Source organism: Cynocephalus volans, chromosome 2 (genome assembly GCF_027409185.1).
Source record: "Cynocephalus volans isolate mCynVol1 chromosome 2, mCynVol1.pri, whole genome shotgun sequence".
In the NCBI taxonomy this organism is placed as follows: Eukaryota; Metazoa; Chordata; class Mammalia; order Dermoptera; family Cynocephalidae; genus Cynocephalus; species Cynocephalus volans.
Genome location: NC_084461.1, coordinates 189,638,126 through 189,658,723, shown reverse-complemented (window position 1 = coordinate 189,658,723; position 20,598 = coordinate 189,638,126). Strand labels below are relative to the sequence as shown.

Genomic DNA, 20,598 nt, shown 5'->3' with positions numbered 1-20,598 from the left:
AATGAACTGAGGTAATTTAGCTAGGCCTGTTTTTTTGTTTGTTTTTTTTTTGTTTTTTTTTAAGTTTTATTTTGTCGATATACATTGTGGCTGATTATTGCTCCCCGTCACCAAAACCTCCCTCCCTTCTCCCTCCCCCCCTCCCCCCCAACAATGTCCTTTCTGTTTGCTTGTCGTATCAACTTCAAGTAGTTGTGGTTGTTATATCTTCCCCCCCCCCCGTTTTTTTTTTTGTGTGTGTGTGTGTGTGTGTGTGTGTGTGTGTGTGTGTGTGTGTGTGTGAATTTATATATTAATTTTTAGCTCCCAGCAATAAGTGAGAACATGTGGTATTTCTCTTTCTGTGCCTGACTTGTTTCACTTAATATAATTCTCTCAAGGTCCATCCATGTTGTTGCAAATGGCAGTATTTCATTCGTTTTTATAGCTGAGTAGTATTCCATTGTGTAGATGTACCACATTATCCGTAGCTAGGCCTGTTTTAAAAGTGCTGATTTTAATAGCTTCCTAACATTGGAAGAAAAAAAATCCTTGTGTGTCATTTACATTACAAGAACTATATAACAAAGGGCCATTCAGTTCTTGATCATGGCCAGTGATAGGACTTTCAATATACCCTACTTTTTATTTTGACAAGGTTTTGTTAAAAAAAATTTTTTTATTATGAAAAATTTAGAAAATTGCAAAAATATATAGAAGTAGATGGAGTTTCATAATAAACCTTTATGTACCCATCAACAAACTCAACAATTACTGGCTCATGTCCAATCTTATTTCATCTATACTCCTATCTGCCTCTTTCCCATATTATTTTGAAGTAAATCCATGACATCCTATCATTTTACCCATAAATATTTCAGTGTGTATCTAAAAGGTAAGTATTCCTTTTAAAAACATTAAAACACACACACATATAACCACAATGGTATTTCATATTTAAAAAAATTAACAATAATTTTATATAATTAAATATGATGGCAATGTTCAAATTTCCAATTGTTTTATAATTGTACTAATTTTTTTAAAAGGTCAGTTAAATCAGGATCTAAATAAGGCACACACATTGAGATTGGTTGCTTTTTTTAAGTATAAGTCCCCCTTCCCCCTTTTATTATTATTGGCCTTGCAATTTATTTGTTGAAGAAACTTGCTTCTTTGTCCCGTTGAACTTTCCACAGTCAGATTTTGCTTATTGTGCCCCATGGTAAACATGTTTTTTTCTGACTTCTCTATTCCTGTAAATTCGTATTTGGATCTCTAGACCATGATTTGATCAGATTTAGGTTTGATAATATATATATATATTTTTTTAAAGACTGCTTCATAGGTGGTAGTGTGTATCTTCTTCAGTAAGCATATAATGTCTGCTTGTCTCTTTTTGTGATGTTTGCAGCTGCTAGAGCTCAATGTTTATGTATTAGTCCATTTCTATTGCTTATAACAGAAATACCTGAAACTGGGTAGTTTGTAAAGAAACAATATTTATTGCTTACAGTTTCAGAGGCTGGAAGTCCGAAGTCCAGGGAACACATCCAGCGAGAGCCTTTGTGTGGTGACTACAGCAACGCAGGGTATCACATGGTGAATATGGCAGGAGCAGAGAGAGAGAGCTTCTTGGATTGCTCTCCTTTTAAAGCTGTCAGAGCCACTCCCACAACTACCATTACCCATCAATGGATTAATCCATTCACCAGGACATGGTCCTCACAGTCCAATCATCTCTCCAAGGCCCCACATTTCAGCTACTATAAAAGGATTTCCCACCCTCTTAACACTGTCACAGTGAGGACCAAGATTCCAAAACATTAAACTTTGGGGGGACACAATTCAATGCATAGCAGCCTACATCTATTAAATCATTAGAGACTGCCAAATGGTGATAATCTGTCATTCCTTCACTTCTTAGCCTGGAATGCTTCTATAAAGAGTTTTCTCTAATCAATTATTTGCTTACCTATGTGTACAGTTCATATGAGAAAAGCAGGATAAATGTTTGAATCTTTCCTTATATTAACCACTTTTCAAAATAATGAGTTGGTTTGCCAACATTCTGCATTGATAATCTTACTTTTTTTAATATTATAAGCTTGTGGATTTAAACATATTTGATGTGTTTCTGTTCATTGCAGTTATTGTCCTTATTGATATGGCAAAATCATTGTTTCGCAAAATGCTTTTTCCGAAGAAGATATACAAATGGCCAAAAAGCCCATGAGAAGATGCTCAACATCATTAGCCATCAGGGAAACAAGTCAAAATTACATTAGATACCACATCACACCCACTAGGATCTCTGCAATAAAAAAGTGTTAGCAATGATGTAAAGAAATTGGAATCCTCATATATTGGTCGTGGGAACGTAAAATGGTTCAGACACCCTGGAAAACAGTTTAGCAGTTCCTGTAAATGGAAAACATATTTACCATATGACTCAGCAGTTCCATTCCTAGGTGTATACACAGAGGGATGAAAACATGTGTACATAACTAGTACATGAATGTTCATAAAAGCATTATTCATAATAGCCAAAAAAAAAATGTCCATCAACTGGTGAACAGATAAATAAAATTTGGTCTGTCCATACAGTGGAATATTATTCAGCAATAAAAAAGAAGTACTGATACATGCTACAATACGGATCCACCTTGAAAATATTATTCTAAGTGAAAGAGCGCAGTTACAAAAGACCCCACATATAGTATGATCTCATTTTTATGAAATGTAAAGAATAGGCAAAAAAAAAAAAAAAGGATAGTCGAATCTATGGAGATAGAAAGTAGATTAGTGGTTGTCTAGGGCTGGGGAATTTAGGGAAAATGGAGAGTGAGTGCTAATGGGTACAGGGCTTCTTTTGGGGGTGATGAAAATGTTCTAAAATGTGAATATAGTAAAAGCCATTGAATTGTACGCTTTAAGTGGATGAATTTTAATTTTATGGTGTATTAATTATATTACAATAAACCTTTAATAAAGATTGTGTGTGTGTGTACATATATATATATTTGGGGGGGGGGGAACAGCTAGCCGGTATGGCTAGCCAAACTCTTGACCTTGTTTAATAACACTGCACTCTAACCAACTGAGCTAACCCACCATCCCAAGATTATAGTATTAAAAATATGGAAGGATTACCCAGAACTACCCAGGGAGCCTGCTTAAATGCAGATTCCAGGGCCACATCCTAGATCTCTTCAAACAATCTTTAGAAGTGGACCCCAGGAATCTTTATATAAAGTAAGCACATCCAGGGAATCTGATGCACACTGTTTAAATTATTATCAAAGTTCTTTATTATGCTGTGCATCCTACTAACTTCCTATTTCTGCTTTTGGAGTGATAGAGTATAAGTCTTCCTCTTCAACACGGCAGTCCTTCAATCTTACGAAGGCAGCTCCCCTTTCCAACTCATCTTTTGAAGGCCACGCATCTCCAGTTCCTTAACCATTTCTCCTGTGACATGATTTCCAGATTAGTCGAATCATCCTCTTCTGGATACACTCAAGTCTATTATGACTTCTTAAAATGAGGTGCTCAGAACTGAACAGGATATTCCAATTACAGTTTGACCATTTCAGAATATAAATGGGATTATTACCTCCCTTGGTCCTGACACTAGAATTCTACTGATGCATTTTGAGATTGTACTAGCATTTTAAAACAGTGTTGGCTTATTTGAAGCTTGTGTTTAATTCAAACCTTGTTTACCCCCACCTCCAACTCTCCTATCTTTTGTCTGGTCAGGTCTTCCTTCATGTAAGGAGATCTGGAAAAATTCTCTATCTTGGTTGCGATCTGGTCTAAAATACGGAAGTATCTTTAATGTCCTGACAATTGTTTAGCAGTTTCAGCTTTTTCAGAGCACTGCTCGTGTATTATCTCCTTTGATCTTAACAACCACATAAAATGGAAGCAGGTGTTATCCTCATTTTATAGATGTAGAAACACAGACTGAGAAAGCTTAAGTAAAATGCTGAATGGGAGAGACAGTTATTTGCAGAAGCTGGGGAAGAAGCTAGTTCCCCTAACTCAGTGGTTCAAAACGTTGGTTGCACATTGCATTTACTTGTGGAGTTTTTAGAAAGATGCCTAGGATGCGTCCCCAGGTGTTCTGAGCTAACCATACTGGGGTGCAGCGGACTCATTAGTCTTGTTTAAAACCTCTCAAAACAATTCTAATATTCATCCAGAGTTGAGAACAATTGCCCTAACTCATATTCTGGTGTCTCTTCCCCACCTCATCAAATGTATTTTCTTCATCTAATTAAAAGGCTTTTATGTGGAAAGGAAAGAGTTATTTTCCATTTTTCCAGAAGGCAGAATTAGAATTAGTCCAAGTGGGAGAGGGTTACATAGATGTACATTGGAAACCAGGTGTAAGACCTCAGAGAATTCTTCTTAGAATTTATATATCTTCTCATTCATTAACTTATCAAGCATTTATGTGCCAGACATTGTGCTAAGGCTTTGGTGATACAAATATGAATAAGACATGGTCTTTCCCTTTTGGGTCTCACAGCTGAAAGAGGGGACAGACTGTAAATAAACAACATAGTAGAGTATGGTAAGTGTTACCACATATTGGAGCTGTATAATTTTCTTCTTTAATTTGTTATGTTTTTGTATTAAAAATTGTCAAAAGTGATTTTCTTACTACAGTATGTTTATGCTAAGCACTTGCTAAATATATCACACTATGGTGGCCTTTAAGGTATTTAATTCAAGCAACTAACAAATAAAGTTAGGGTTAGAGATATCTTTTTCTATAAATACTCCTGATAATAAAATATATAATAGTATCAAACCATTTTGAGGTTTGATACATCTTTCTCCAAATTTTATTCTGTTGGCTACTAAGCATACAAAGATGATCTGTTTTGATTCTGTCAAGATTTCCTGTTGATTAAAAACATGATTTTGTAACATGGAGAAATTTTAGATATAGATTTGATGCCTCAGATCAAATTTCAAGAGCCACTCTGTACGCCATTCATTATATTTCCTTTATGGACATCATTTATTAAAAACTAATCATTGATACATTCTTATTGAAACAGCTGAAACATTTTTCCTTCTAGTTTGTAGCTGACCCTCTGATAGAGATGTATAGAGAGTGCTATGAAAACACAGAAAAGCTATTCTGGAAAGGAAGAGAGAAAGAGAGAGAGGGAAGAAATCAGTTTCTCAAAGTAGATGGTGATGGAGCAGAGCTGAATTTTGAAAGATATGTGGGATTTAAACTGAACGGGGTAGACATTCAGGCAACAATAGTAGGAGATGGAAAAATAGGACCCTGGTCAGGGGGGCAGGACAAAAGACAAAAACTGGGCAGAGGCCAGGACAAAGATGGAACTTTCATGCAAAAAGAATTTGAACAGCAATTTCTTAAGTGTTGGAGTCCACACAATTCTAACAATCATGCTGTGAATAGCAGTTGTACAAAGCTCTGGGAAAATCATCACGTGTTAGAGAAAGTTTTACAGGGCTTAGCCAAAGCTAAAGAATCTAGGGCCGGCCTGTGGCTCACTCGGGTGAGTGTGGTTCTGATAACACCAAGGCCACGGGTTCGGATCCCATATAGGGATGGCCGGTTAGCTCACTGGGTGAGCGTGGTGCTGACAACACCAAGTCAAGGGTTAAGATCCCCTTACTGGTCATCTTTAAAAAAAAAAAACTGACAAAGCTCCATTCCAGTTTTGGCACCAAGGTAGGGGCTAAAACTCATGAATTAAAGTGCAGAATTTAATATCATGGTTATCAGTGAGATTAAAGACCTTTTTTAAAAATAAGAAATGTTGAAAGTAAGTTCGAATGAACATGTATTTCCAAGATTGGATAAGGTCATGCAGCCTCAGGATCTAATTTAATTGACAGGTGATCTACTTTTGATTTGGGCTTCAGTGTTAGAGATAGAATTCCATCCTTCCATCTAGATTCATTAGCTTGGTTCACATGAGCTCTTTCTAAACTTCATTGAATTACCATATTTAATTCAATTTGGCCATGATTGCCATCTTCATAATGTAAAAAATGGTAGAAAAATCTGTAGAAGGGTTTAAGAAGCTAATCTAACATTTGAAAGGGTTTCAGTATTCTGCCTTTACTTAAAAGATTTTTGTATTGAGATTGCAAGTCTGGCCAGTTGACATGCTTTGAAATAATCCAAGTATAAAATCCTTTTATGCTGACAGATTTACATAAAGAATTGAATCGATTAATGTACCATACTAGGGGGTATAGTAATATAATTAATCTATTTGGAGCTTGAGTGACCCTGAGTTTTAAACATCATTATTACCTTTTGGAAATTGGGAGGTTTTATTGTTCATTTATAATTCTCACTCTGCAGTGGTCTCTTCCATCCCACCATCCAGTCTTCCTTCCTAACTAGGAACATAATCTGCCCTAAATTATTTGAGATAAACTTCTGCCAAGGCACAACAAACAGATGGGACAAGTGAACTGATTTAAGGAAAGCATTTCCTATGATACTTGTGATTATTTTTTGTCAGATATGTTCCCTGAACTTTAAATATATCAATTGTGTCATCGTTTGTTTGACTACCAGTTATTTAAAGATAGTGTTTGCTTGTGAAAAATATTAACTCTAGTTGTGACTGCTTTTCTTATATATAAACAATTTAATTTAATCACTCCATTTATTTTTCTTTTTTTTTTTTTTGGTGGCTGGCCTGTAAGGGGATCTGAATCCCTGACCTTGGTGTTATCGGCACCATGCTCTAACCAAGTGAGCTAACTGGCTCATTTTGGTTTTTTTTAAACAGAGAAAAAATAACATCCATGTTTCTATTACCACAAATACTAATTAAATTTCAAAAGTAAACAAGCATGTTTTACAGATTCCTAATTAGAGGGCATATACAATTTTTCTACTGCTTTTTATTGTCTTGTGGTTTTGATTTTTTTATTACATAATATTCCATTATGATATGTTATAACTTAATAAAACATTTCCCTTTGGACATTGAGATTGCTTCCATTTTTTCCACTATAATAAGTAAGCCTGCAGTGAATATCTCTGTGCATTTCTTATTTCTAGAATATTTCTTTAGGGAAAATTCTTAGAAATAGAATTACTCTGTATTTCTTTCAGAAATATGTTCTAATATAAGAAAAGGTGATTTTAGCTTCTTGACACTTTCAGAGAATTACGTCTGGCTATTTTGAACAGCAAAGTAGATGGAATTGATATTTACATCTAGGGGATTATAGTAGGTCATGCTCAAATCCTTGGGTCCTGACTTTTCTGCTGATGATTAGTCTAGTTAATGTTCTTATATGTATATAGGTATTCTCTACCCCTTCAAAAGCCTCTATATGCTCATCCTTACTCCCACATTTACTTGAAATGCAGGTTGGCATTTCATGTTTCACATTATGGCTGGCTGGTGTATGTTCTCCAGTATTTTCCTAGATAGAAAATGGCTAAAATGATCTGAATTTCTATAACTCTTCCTATATCAAATATTGGAGTTATACTCAAAACCAGATTTGACCAGCAAAGAATATTTTGCCTACCTTCTATTAGACTTTCCAGAATGACTGTTGTGGTCTCAGCTTAAAAACACATGTGTTACATATGATAAAAAAAAAATTACATCAGGGCTGTGAGTTACTTTCAAAGTTACTCCCTTAGTTGGGGCGACTTCAGCATTATCACCAAAGTACAGTTAGTGACCCTTCTGATTCAGGATGACAGGGATCTTCCGATTTCCTTAAATAGCTTCCCCCTTTTTTAAAGAGAAAAATATTAAGTTTCTAATGACATTTTGGTCAAGAGCAGTTACTAAGAGCTGTGGTTTTATATGAGCATCTAAGACAAATCATTGAATATTCATAAGTACCAGAATAGATCCTCCATAGCTGACTTACTAAAACTCAAAGGTATGATGTCCTCTTAAAATGATTTTAGGTCATGACCTTCAAACTTTAGAATTCTAAAATACAGCAGCATAGTGGACAGTTCTGAGTTTTCTTAAGGGGCTATTGAAATGGATAATGCTGAGTAGTCTAATGGATTTTGAAGGCATAGTATGCTTTATATACTGCTAAATCAATAAACATAATTTTCATTTAAGTGTATATATTATACATTGGTTAATTATATGAAACTCAAATCTTTTCAGAATATTTGTCTTGATTTCAAGTGGAATGTATAACTGAAATATTTGTAAAAATAGAATCATCAGAAAAATATTACCGAGTAGACAGCATAGTTTTTTTCAGTTAATATTTGGAGTTAAGCTACAGATTCTGTCTACACATCATTTTATGTACCATGAAATATATTTCAGAAAGAGTTGTGTTTGGGGATTGATAATAAAAAAAAAAAGCTGGGTTTTATGTTACTGAGTTGTTCTTTGCTTCTTAAGTTCAATAAAAGCCTATATTGAATTTTTTAGTAGTTATTTCATAGCATAAGTAGATGATCAGTGTACTATAAGTAAAAACGTACGTGGAGCACATATGTATTTTATATCAAAGAGTTGTACTGGGTGGAAGAAATCACAAAATCAATATTGGAAAGCTTTTTTTAAAAAATGCTACAAAATGTCTTACTTGCTTAGATGTTCATAAATGGGAAGGTGATCAAATTTAAAATTTTGCCATTTTTTCATCATTGAAAAATATCTCAATAATCTTTGTTTATTGATTGTAATGGTGAAGGTTGTTTACTGTTTTTTTTTCGGGGGTGGGTACTAAAAAGGAAAAAGGCAGTCTAGCTTCCTTGGATATGATTATAGCTTCAAGGCAGGTGGTTACCCTTGAAATGTGATCATTTTTAAAGGAGCTTGAGTTATTTTATCTGCTGCCATCTGAAAAATAATAAAAAGGGTAATTTGTGTTTGGCAAATCCAGACAAAAGGGTAGGGAAATACAGTTTTGTATGATATAATGATGAAGGACATTTAATCAGTCATCATTTGTTTGATCCTGTTGTATTAAAAACTAAGTAAAAATGCCCTTGGTTTTTATTTTTAGTAATCTGATTTTCAGTACAGCTTTACCCAATAATACCTAGTTGAATACAACTTTAGCCTGATTGGAATTTTTTCCTTTTACTTAATTTTAAAATTATCATATAGTGAAATTGACTTTTTGGGGGGGGGATACAGTTCTATGAATTTTCACACATTATGGATTCATGTAACCACCACCACTATTGGAATACAGAACAATTTATTCACCCCCCAAAACTACTTCATACTATTTCTTTTTTTGGGCAGCTGACTTTGGTGTCTTCATACTATTTCTATTTAGTCATAACTTATCTATACCCCTGAACCCTGACAACTACTGATCTGTCCTACATCACTACAGTTTAATTTTTTTCAGAATGTCGTATAAATGGAATCATAAAGAATGTAACCTTTACATATTGGCTCCTTTCACTCAACAAAATGCCACTGAGATTCACTGAAGTACTTGTGTTTATCAGTGGTTTGTTTCTTTGCTAAGTTGTTTGAAATTTTATGGCATTTGGATGTTATTTGTGGTATGATAGACTGGCACTGACTTTTGAATTGTTCTTTTTTAGCTATAAACATTTTTTCATATCAGTTAAATGAGTACTTATAGCTAATTTTTTGAATTGAAATTTGTAGTTTTGTTTGCTTGTTTTTACATTATTTTTGGCTTTATTATAAAATGCACACCCAACAAAAATTGTCATTAAGTAATTTCTTGGCTCTACTTGCATTCAGTTCTTGCTCTTGAGCAGTTTTCATTGCTTTTACCGTCTTGACAAGTTCCTTATTTTATGCAGTCTTTCTTTGTCCTGCCAGGCACTGCTTCTGCTATTTTTTCCCATCTTTTAGGCATGTGTTTTGAAAGCTTGTTCCATAAGCTTCTGTTCTTCTGTTATCCAAGGGGTGAAAGTGTGCATGGACTTTCAAACTGTTCTGAAGGTGTTTCATTATCTGCTTGAGGCACCATTTTATGTTCTTTTAAAAATTTATCAAAAGCCTTTTTATTGATGTCATCTTTTTGATGAGGGTCAAGTTTTTGGAGACTCTTTGCTTTGCCAACAATATCTCTGGTGGTTCTCTTGACTCCGTAAGAAGAATGTATGTTCATGTAATTAGCAATAACTTCCCATCTAGAATTTGCTCCAGCAAGGAAGAGATTCACAGCTTTAACTAGTAATTGCAGATCATTTTCTGACTAATTTTTAATGCCATTTCCATCTGCGCTAGTTGATTTCTCAGCATTCTTAGGTTCTTGTCACATATAAGCCTCAGCTTCTTCTTTCTCTTTTCTAATTTGCTCATTTGTTTCTTCTCCCTGTTTTTCCAGAGCAGTCTTTCCTACTTCTTTTGTAGATTATGCAAGTATTTCATTCAAGCTCTGTAAACTTGCTGGTTCAAGCTGATCACAAAGTTTTTATACTTCTGTCATTTTAACTCAATCTGCCTCGTCAGAAAAGTGATTCCAGTTCTTGGATAAGTTTCAAAGTTTTTGCTTTTCCTTTTTAATGGATTTTTTTTTTTTTTTGGCTTTTTCCTTCTTTGCCAATAATGCTTTTGTTGTTTAACTTCTCCTTGTTCTTCTTAGCTAACCGAGCAGCTCCTAATTCGGCTTCTTTTGTTTTCTTTAGCTTCTTGCTTCCTTCTGTTTTGCTTCCTCATTGGTGTTTCTAAACTGTGAACTTTTTTCAGTTCAGTGCTGAGTTACACATATAGTTAATAAGTTAGACAATTAAAGTGTTTGCATTGCTCTGGGAGTTCTTATTTATTATTGTAATTGGGCTAACAGAGTTCTTAAAGGCAAAATTTGACATAGAAGAAAGTATTTTTCCAGTTTTTGAGATGAATAGACTGAACTATTACCTTTCTTAATGTCAGTGTCAATGTCCTGTTACTTTTATCCCAAGTCTCTTCCCACCCTGACTTTCTGGTCTACTGAGAACCAGACACCTCTAGTGCCTGATAATCTGCTTTAATGTGGTTGCTCCTAGAATGCCTTCCTTTATTCATTGGTTACAATGGTCTGTTCATTCTGACCAATTCAGATTTATATCCATGAACTCTTTGCATTGTAATTCAGTTTTTCATTTTGTTTTTTTTTTTATCGTAAGAGCTGGGTCTTCTCTTAGTTGATAGAGGATTTAATGGTTTTATTATCCTCCAGCTGCTGAAAATCTAGAGAAGGCCTCCTGATAATTAAGTTTTGACAAGAAAATTGTGGTGATTCCTCATTTTAACATATGAACTGGATAAATCTATACCGTGTCACAAATTGAAATAATGGGTTAACAGTAGTGAGAATGGAGTGTGCTTTAAAATTAAAGAACAATAAGTAATTCATTATTTATTGGTAGGTATATTAGGTTTTGAAGAACAAAGATAAAACTTTGTTCTGTTTTCACTGACAATTCACCTGGTAATAAGAATTAGAGACTTAACATTTATAACTCAAGATCATTTAATAAAGATTTATATGTCAGTTTTCTAAAATAAATTACTTGAATTAATTTCTAACTTTCACACTTAAATATATTTTTTATGATTTGAGTTCATTCAATTAGGTCTAAGCCCAATTTTAATAGGCACGTTAGCAGAAAAGCCAAGAGAAAAAAAATCTCCATCAGCAAGAGTACATGTTTTCTACTTGGTTGCAATTAAAATAATTTTGATGTTGACTATTTTTAGATGCCATTAGACATATTTGCTTCCGTAGGTGATTTTGGTGAAAGCAATACATATCAACTTCTCTGTTGTCTTTTTTCTTAGATTTTAACATTCGAGACAAAGAACCCGATAGAATTAGCAGAACGTTTGCGCTCTGTCTGTGGGAATCAGAGCAATGCCTATGCCCGCCTGCTGGAATACCGCCTGAATGCCTTGCGAGGACTGTGGAATGCGCAGCGCCAACTGGCCTTGGAAGAACAGCATGAAAGGGAAAGTTCAGGTGATGAAGAAACTTTGGCCCTGCTCAAACGCCAGGGCTTGTTGCAGCAACCCGAGCAAGCACCCTTCACATCGCGAATGGGGCTCCTGCTGGTCTTCCCCCTTATTCAGTCCCAGAGTAGAACAGACCCCTCTCTCTGTAACATAACTGCTGAGGTGCTATTGAACTGCCTTCGCGACTGCCAGCCTTTGAGCCTGACCAAGGAGCCTGCTGACTGTCTCAATGGAATTGAAACTTTGCTGTGCTCTTGGCTAGAGGAGACTTCCGACACAGGTCGACACATCCCATATAAGCAAAAAGAAAATGCTGCTGCTGCCCTGGTGGCTTTGGCATGTGCCAGGTAAGGAAAATTGAGTGTATCGTGTGATGACCTTGCAACTACTGCTACCTGGATTGGGTGAGAGAATAAGAGGCCAAGTGTATTTGATGAAAGTCTTAACATTCAGAAGTCCTTCTTTGTTTTCAGTATTGAATTTCACAGCCTTGACAGTGCATAAGATGCTTTCACCAAAACTTGGCACCAGGCACCTGAGCTGGAACCCAAGTTCAAGTTTTCTCTTTCTGCTATACCATGATAACAGCTTAAATAGATTAAAATGGAGAATCAACACTCACCATATCTTTTCACCCCTTTAAGTGGTTAATATTTTACATCAGGTTGTTAGCAGAGGATGTTATGTCTGTATTTTTCCTGGGAGGATGGTCAAAAAATCTGTAGAGCTTTTAATTTTTTTCATGCCTCTCTATAAAGAGTATAAGGAGTACATCAGCAAGTTAATGGGTTCTTATTCACCTGGACTCAGTCATAAGACTGAGTCACAAATTGTATTTTTGTACCCCTATGCTTGCCTTCATCAATTTGATTGAAAGATCTCTCAGTATATATCTAGATTTATTTAATTAATTAATTAATTATTTTTTAAAATAGATGACCGGTAAGGGGGTCTTTACCCTTGACTTGGTGTTGTCAGCACCACGCTCTCCCAAGTGAGCTAGCCGGCCATCCCTATATAGGGATCCGAACCCGTGGCCTTGGTGTTGGCAGCACCACACTCTCCCAAGTGAGCCACGGGCTGGCCCTAGTATATATTTAGATTTAATAATGTGCTGTCCTTCATATGAAAGTTGATGTTATTGATTCACTGTCAATAGAAAATGTGATTGGGATTGCTTTTCCAGGAAAGGATTTAGACATTTGCCCACCCAGTAACCCATATAATTACTGGCACATATTTGTGAGAAAGAAGTTTCACTGCCCTTGCTTTCTTCTAAGCTAAGTGTCCGGGGACCAACTAGGACCATGGTCTAATAGATTAGTGTCACTAGTCTGTCCCTCTCCCTCAGAACTTTTCTTTGGTTGGGATCTTCCTTTTTTATAGCCAAGCATATGTGGAAAATTGTTCTTGGATGATTATGAAGTTCTTAGCTATAAGGCTTCTTCCCCTGTTTCTCACTTTATGGTTTCAAAGTCGACCTTCAAATGATTGACTCTCAAGTTATTTTTAAGTCAAAATGGCATTAGTATTTATTGTCAATTTCTTTGCCCTGAGCAAACTGTCATAGCCTAGTTTTAGATCCCTGAAGACTGTAGATGATTGTGGAAATCCTGACATGTGCTTAATTCTGGAGACTTTATTGGGTGGCACTGAAATACATTTCCCTATAAAGGCTTTATGTTGGATTGATTTATTTTCTGCATATGCAGAAGACAATTTTGAGCCCTAAAAGATTTGTTATCAATGTAAAAATCCCATTTTGAGAAAATTTCCTTTTAGATAAGCGCTATCTTTAGAAAGATTTAAGAGGTTAGTAATAATTGTCAACTCTTTAGTTTTAAACAGTTTAAGTTATTAAACATTGAATCATAAACCTCACTTTTCAATTATGTACCCAAATTCAGTTTATACCACAGATAGTTAATGAAATTGCTTTCTGTACTTGAGATTCTAAATTCCATTCAGCAGAAATGTTGAAATGGATGTTTGGGGCGGGGAGGGAGTGAGGAGATGGGGTGGCTAGCTGGTAAGGGGATCTGAACCCATCTTGGTGAAATGGATGTTTTTATTTTTTTCTTCTTGGTTTTTTTTAAAGATGGTTCCTATATTCTATTGCTAATATTATCACCTTGTTCTGGACTTTCTTTACCTCAGAAGGCACATACTTTTCAGTGTTAGGTCATTTGTCTTAATGAAGTTTTTAGGGACATATTATTGAACTTTTGAGATTGATGCTCTCAAAGACAAAATGACTCTTCCAAAATATTATGATGACGTTTATTTATTCAGCCAACTAACATTTACTGAACATCTCTGATGTCCAGGAAACTTGCTAGGTCTTAGGGATATAGTGATGATTCAAGGTCTCTAACCTTATAGAGCTTACAGATGAATAGACTCAGGGTGATTCATTCTGCAAAACTTTATTGCTCACTTACCATGTGCAAGGCACTCTTCTAGGTGGTGGAGATACAGCAATGAGCAGGCAGATGGTCCCTAAAATTGCAGAATTTACATGAGAGTGAGAGAGGTGGACAAAAAACAACAAATACATGTAAAAGATCATTTTAGGGAGAGATATTCACTATAAAGAAACCAGGATATTTTGATATAGAGAATGACTAAGTGGAGGTGGGGGGGCAGCATTAGCAAGAGATACCAGGGAAGGCCTTACTACAGAGGTGACATTTGAACTGAGAACCAGATGATGAAGAAGAACTAGCCAAGCAAAAGAGCCAGCGGCAGAGAGTTCCACGCAAGAGGAGGAGCAAGTGGCAAAACTCTGATGCTCTTCCTGTGCTTGGGGTACCTGAGGGACAACAAAGCAGACAGGAAAGCTGGAACCTAATGGTACATGGATAGGGGCAGGAGATGAGGTTGGCAGGGCCCAGATCATATAGGGGCTTGTGAGCCATGGAAGGAATTTAAATTTAACTCTTAAGATCTAATTGTCTGGCTGGTAATAATTCCTTATAGTCAGTTAATGGTTCTCACCTTCCGAAACGTTAAAGCTTTTGCCCCTTTTTGAACCTCACACTTCCCCAGGGAAGTATTCCTGTTGGACAGATGGAAAAGCAAAAATCCATAGGAGTTAGGTGACAGGACTGAGATTGTGTAGCTGGTGAGTGGCAGAGCCAGGTTTCAGAGCCTGTGTGTCCTGACTATCAACTGTGCTTTTATACTCTATCTGCTGCCTCCCCGCCTTATACTGTTCTTTGGTTTTTGTTCTTTGAACACTAGAGAGAGTGAAAGAGGCAATTAGGAGGAGGACTCTAGGCCTACTCAGTCTAGCATTAGATATTCCATTTCTTTTGGGATTTAGGCATGTGATACCTAGCACTTAAAGCCTTGGCTAAGAGAGTAAGACAGCCAGGTGAAGTCAGCCCATCTGATAAAAGTGATCATTTAGTTCAGGAAGTGTTCTTGTGGTGATTTATACTTGGGATGTGGCCAGGTAAGTCTTGCACATCTTAAAAGCACCTTCTTTTAGATCTGCTGACCATATTACAGACTTCCCAGAGCCTCAAGCTTTGGAAACTGAAAGGAACTGGGTCATGGTGAGCCCTGTACATATTACAATTATATGCTTCACAGCAGTAAGAATACCTCTGAACACAAAGTATTAATTATTTGAGTGTATATTCCTTTTTAGTTATATTTAATGTAATGAGGTTCAGGGAGATGTTATACAAAATGGGTGAACTTAAGAAAGATATTAGAAAATCAGGCCTGAAATTACTGTGAGACTTTAAATATAACCTCTTCCTGTAAAATCTCTCCTTTAGACTAGAGGGTGACTTGGTGATGAGAACGGTATCCAAGCATAATAGCCACAAGTTCTTTGTGCTTGAGCTTTATGTTTTGAACTTTTGTGTTAGGGGAAAACTGTTCCCTTTTTCAAATTCAAGGAGAATGTCTTCATAATTGGCATGGTGCCACTCCCATAGTAACTTGTTGTATGAGCCAATGGTGATAGGTAAGAATCAAGTATATTTTGCACAACACATCTTCTGATTGGCAGAAGCAAGTAGACACATTTTGGAACCTTCCCATGTGGTTAATAAAATTAATATTAATGTCATATTGACTCTCAATTTTGATGATTTTTCTGTTCCTTTTATTTTTAGGGGATCATTGAAAACTTTTGTCCATACAGTCCATCTATTACAGAAACAGACTGATCTAGGGTCCCTGCCTGTAGCTGATGTACTGTGTAGGTAAGCTATCACTTTGGATCCTTACCCTCCTTCCAAACAGGGCAGATTTGTGCATAAAATCTCTTTTAATGAGTAGATTGCTAAACTCTTATCAATGAATGATTCATATATTTAAATAAGAATCATATTTTCCTTCTTAAGAATTTTGTTTGTCTTCTCTTTTCTTCTTTGTAAGTGTTCCAAGAGCATGTTGTTTTCATTGTTTTTATTTTTGTGTCTTCAAAAAATATGCAATAGCTTGTAATGAATTCTTACTGTAAATTTTGAGATGATGATATATTAAGGTATAAAGAAGAAAGTAAAAATCATTCATAATCTCATTACCCAAAGATAACCATTCCTAAATTTTGGTATATGTGCTTCCTAATTCATACCCCTCTCTGTCTCTTTCTTTGTCTCTGTCTCACTCTCTCACACACACATACACATGTATATATAAAATAATACATTTTACATACAGATATAATTTTATTATATTTCTATTATAAACATTCCTTTGTAATTTTTTTCATGTAAAAATATATTGTGAATATCTTTACAGATGTGTAATATTTGTGTAAAGCTATTTTAGTTTCTGCTCTTTGTGGTGGTAGGTAGACTTTTGTTTTCTTGTGAAATGAATAGTCTCAGTGTCTTTGCGATTCTCCTTCTCTGCCTCATAGGCTGTTGCTTTTGGAAGGGGGGCCTGGATCCCCCTCCTGTTTGCTTGGGGGCAAACACATAGTATCATGGGGGTATGAAGACATGTTGCCTGCACCTGATAGCAACACTGGCTCCAGTTCTGAAAATAAAGGTAATGCAAGGATTTTTGTCATGTGATTGATATTAAGATATAAAAAGAATGGTTTTAGATCATCGTGGCAAATGATTTAGATACAACTCTGTGTGTTCCTTTTCATTAAGAGCTTAAGATTCCTATACAGTGTACTCATTGTCTGCTTTATCAGTAAAAGCATAAAAGCTGATACTTGGTGAGGTAAGAAAATGGATAGGTTTTACTATCACAAGGAAAAGTATCATCCATACACTCCTGCCAAAGAGGGATGTACTGAATTACTGAAATTGGTTCCTGGGTTTGGGCATGGTAGCCTGAAGTTGAATTTTTTTGTCTACTAATAAGGTATCAGATCTTGCTTCTTGATACTATTTCTTTTAGTAATTTATAATGTGTGTTAATGAACCCTCCTGTTCTAAAAGCAAAAAATGAGAAGGATCAAGGGAGCATGAATTGTTAAGTATCTCCTTTAAAGAAAGTAGGCTGAATTAAAATGTTTTTACGCAGTTTCACAGTATTTCATGTCAGTTTATTATATTATCTCAGTAAAAATGGTAGAAGCTCTCTTACTTGATCTCCACTTAACTGACTTGCTGGATGAATCAGGCCTCTCTATTCGCTCAGTAAAATGTACAGACCAGTGCTGAGGACCACCAACCCATGGAGCCAGTTGGCTCGTCTAGACATGTGTGTGCACCACTGCTCCCTCCAGCAGAGTTTCAGTCTTGCTTAGAATCAGCCTTGCTCACCAACCAGTTTGTTACTGTAATTGGTACTTGTTATTGTGATTATATCATTAAATATTACATAACTGATGAAACTGGAATGGAAAAAACTCCAGGAAATTGTTTTCATTGAAAATCAAATGTTTTAGAAAGACCTAACAAAATGAGTCTCAAAGTGACTGGTGTTCATTTTGGTGTGGGATGTAGAGCCTATTCTGCCCACCCCCTCATTTTCCACCCCCAATGGGGCAGCCTCCTGAGCAACCCTAAGGGTGTGAGCTCAATCTAAGCCACAGGCCACCTTGCACCTCTCAGCCCAGGGTCTGTGCCTTTTCACAGTCCACCAGTTCTAGATAGTCATGCAACAGTGCTGAGAGGAAGTGGTGAGGCTTCTGCATATGAGTTATTACCTTCACTCGCTCAACCAGAGTCAGCTGGAGAAGCAAAAAGTCAACAGTACCCAAGAAGTCCTCAGACACTGTAGGCTCGAACTTACATCTTCATACAGAACTAAAACCCCTTTCTTTATTTTCTCCCTTTATTCCATTTGCTATCTCCTCCCTTGGGGTAGTTTCTCACTGAGGGTGATGGTATTAAGCTGATCTGTTTGCTTTTCACTCTCTTGTACTTTTGGTTTTGTGTCTAGGTAGAGAATGTTTTTCTTAAAATAATTTTTAGAATAGTTTCCTTTAACTTTTAATGTGGAAACATTCAGCACTGACTGAAGTTAAGATGATACTGTAGTCATCACTTAGCTCCAGCCAGAAGCAGCTCCTGCCAATTTTCTTTAGTCTGTCTCCTTTAGTCTGCCCGTTGTCAGACTCAGACTCAAAAGGCCATGGGCCTTAATCTAAAGATTGGTCAGTAAATGTAATTTATAAATTTTAAGTTAAACAACATGTTTAAGATGTGGAGTTAATATTTTAACCAATTTTTTTGAGGAACAAATAGGTACAGGTCCCAGTTGTCTCAGATTAATAGACTGAGTTATAAAGTAACAGCATACTCAGTACTAATTTGAGTGGTGTGACATTGAGTTTCCTCCAACTAATACTGTATGCTTCAGGTGGACAAACTCCACTTAAAAATAGTGAGTGGAATGATTATGAAAATAAACACTGAAAGTTTATCCATGAGCTCTATTTTAAAGCAAATTCTTTGGAATATAAATTAGTAAACCATTTACTACCATGTAGGGAGAAACTGTTTATTTTAGATTGGGGAAGACATTGCTAAGGGGAAACATAATTGCTGTTTTTAAGTAGAAACCATATTATACTTGTGTGCTATGTCCTTCCAGATACAAAAATTAGTCTCTGAATGGAAGATCTACAGAAACAAATTTTAATTCAATGTATACCATTAGTATATCAACATAATTTCATTTGCTATTTATGGAACATTGACTTTGTACCAGAGAGCAATGTAGGTATATTGCCTGTATTATCTCCTTTAGCCATCACAGTAACCTTTAAGATACATATTATTATCCTCATCTTACAGATGAAGAAACTGAAGTTCATAGAGGTCCAAGGTCACCTAACAAGTGCCCAAGATTTTAAAGCGCTCACACCTTTCTTTCTATGCAATCATTAGTAAAAGTGTTGTACCCTTAGTCATTTCAGATTCTAATTAAGAATATTTAAACTTGACTCAGTACTTCTGCTTGTCAAAAAGAGAAAGCAAAAAGCATTTAGCAGGCTGAGCAAGGTTCTCCTGCTAATAACTCTCTGACCTCTTTCCCTCATCTTGGTCCCTGGTCCCACATGTATTTTGGATGTTTGATTTTGGGGTTCAAGCCATCTTCCCTGGAAATCACATTGAAGCACTTATTTTAGGAGTGGGAAATTATCTTTCACTCAACCTCCTTATGGCTTTTTCATTAGAAAAAACATGTTTATAATTTCATTAGAAAAAGCATATATATAATTTACCTGTGAAAAAACAATTTCAGATGCTGACTTGGGACGCTGTCTCACGGCAGACGGTCTTTACCTGTATACTACTAACTCAGTTGGAAGAGGAGTAAGCAAATTGGGGTCTGGATTACATGGTACTCTCAGGTCAGTTGCATGGAACTTGCCAAATGATTTGGCTGGAACATCTTCCTCCTTACATAAGTCTCTGTGAAGAAGACATTGGGGGTGCATCCTGACTCCCTGTAGACTAGTAACTAAATAACCAGTCACAACTAATTCCAGTGAGTCCAGTCTTCTTTTATAGCCACCTCTTCCCACCTTGTTCTGTTAATGCATTTTAGCTTTGTTTTGATTCTGAAGAGTTTAGTAGCCCTAAAATCATTGTTTCCAGTGAGAAATTCCTCTATGACCAGGATTTCTGTAACAATATCAGTGACTTCTCTGTGTTGGTAAAGGAACATTTTTCTGGTTAAGTCTTTTTGCACTTGGATTTGTCATTGGCTTAGCAGTGATTTTCAGTTGGGATATAAGATCAATGAGTTGCTGCTAAAATAACCCACGGTTTGAGAGCAACATATATATTTAGTTAGAACTTTTCCCCAACTTTTTCTCCTGTCTAACTCATTGTGGAAAATTAATATTTGCCATAGTTTGTCAGTCCCAAAGTTAATGTGATATATTCACTCCCCTTCAGATGTTTTACATACTTAGTCATTTTTAAAAATTAGGTGGAAAATGTTATTTGTGTTTACTGTAGCTCGTTGTGGGGTTTCTGACACAGCCCAGTGATTTAGCCTGTGTACCTTTTTTCTTCCATAGAGGTTTTGTGTACTGCCGGAACGAGGAGCTGGAGCCAGGATGGGTGGCTTTTGGCAGTGGCTGTCTTCTCCATCGGCCTGTATCTTTTGATAATAAACCTCACTCCCTTTTCCAGGCCATTGATCAGAACACCCTTCAGGTAAACAAAAAACCAAGGCACTGTCTTTCATATTTTGGAGACAGTAAAGGAAGTTCCTGACATCATCAGAAATAATCATA

At 36.1% G+C, this 20,598-nt stretch overlaps 1 protein-coding gene and 1 pseudogene across 2 annotated transcripts in view; one reads left to right on the top strand and one right to left on the bottom strand.

The window, feature by feature from the left end:
- Positions 1-20,598, top strand: part of HECTD4 (HECT domain E3 ubiquitin protein ligase 4) — a 174,094-nt gene that overhangs the window by 29,991 nt on the left and 123,505 nt on the right. For both annotated transcript variants that reach the window (XM_063085388.1, XM_063085387.1), the window contains exons 2-6: positions 11,751-12,268; positions 16,052-16,141; positions 16,804-16,934; positions 19,596-19,704; positions 20,380-20,518. In XM_063085388.1, the coding sequence (XP_062941458.1) occupies positions 11,751-12,268; positions 16,052-16,141; positions 16,804-16,934; positions 19,596-19,704; positions 20,380-20,518 (987 nt within the window). The remainder of the gene's footprint in view (positions 1-11,750; positions 12,269-16,051; positions 16,142-16,803; positions 16,935-19,595; positions 19,705-20,379; positions 20,519-20,598) is intronic.
- LOC134369500 (dnaJ homolog subfamily C member 2-like) lies at positions 9,660-10,646 on the bottom strand (annotated as a pseudogene).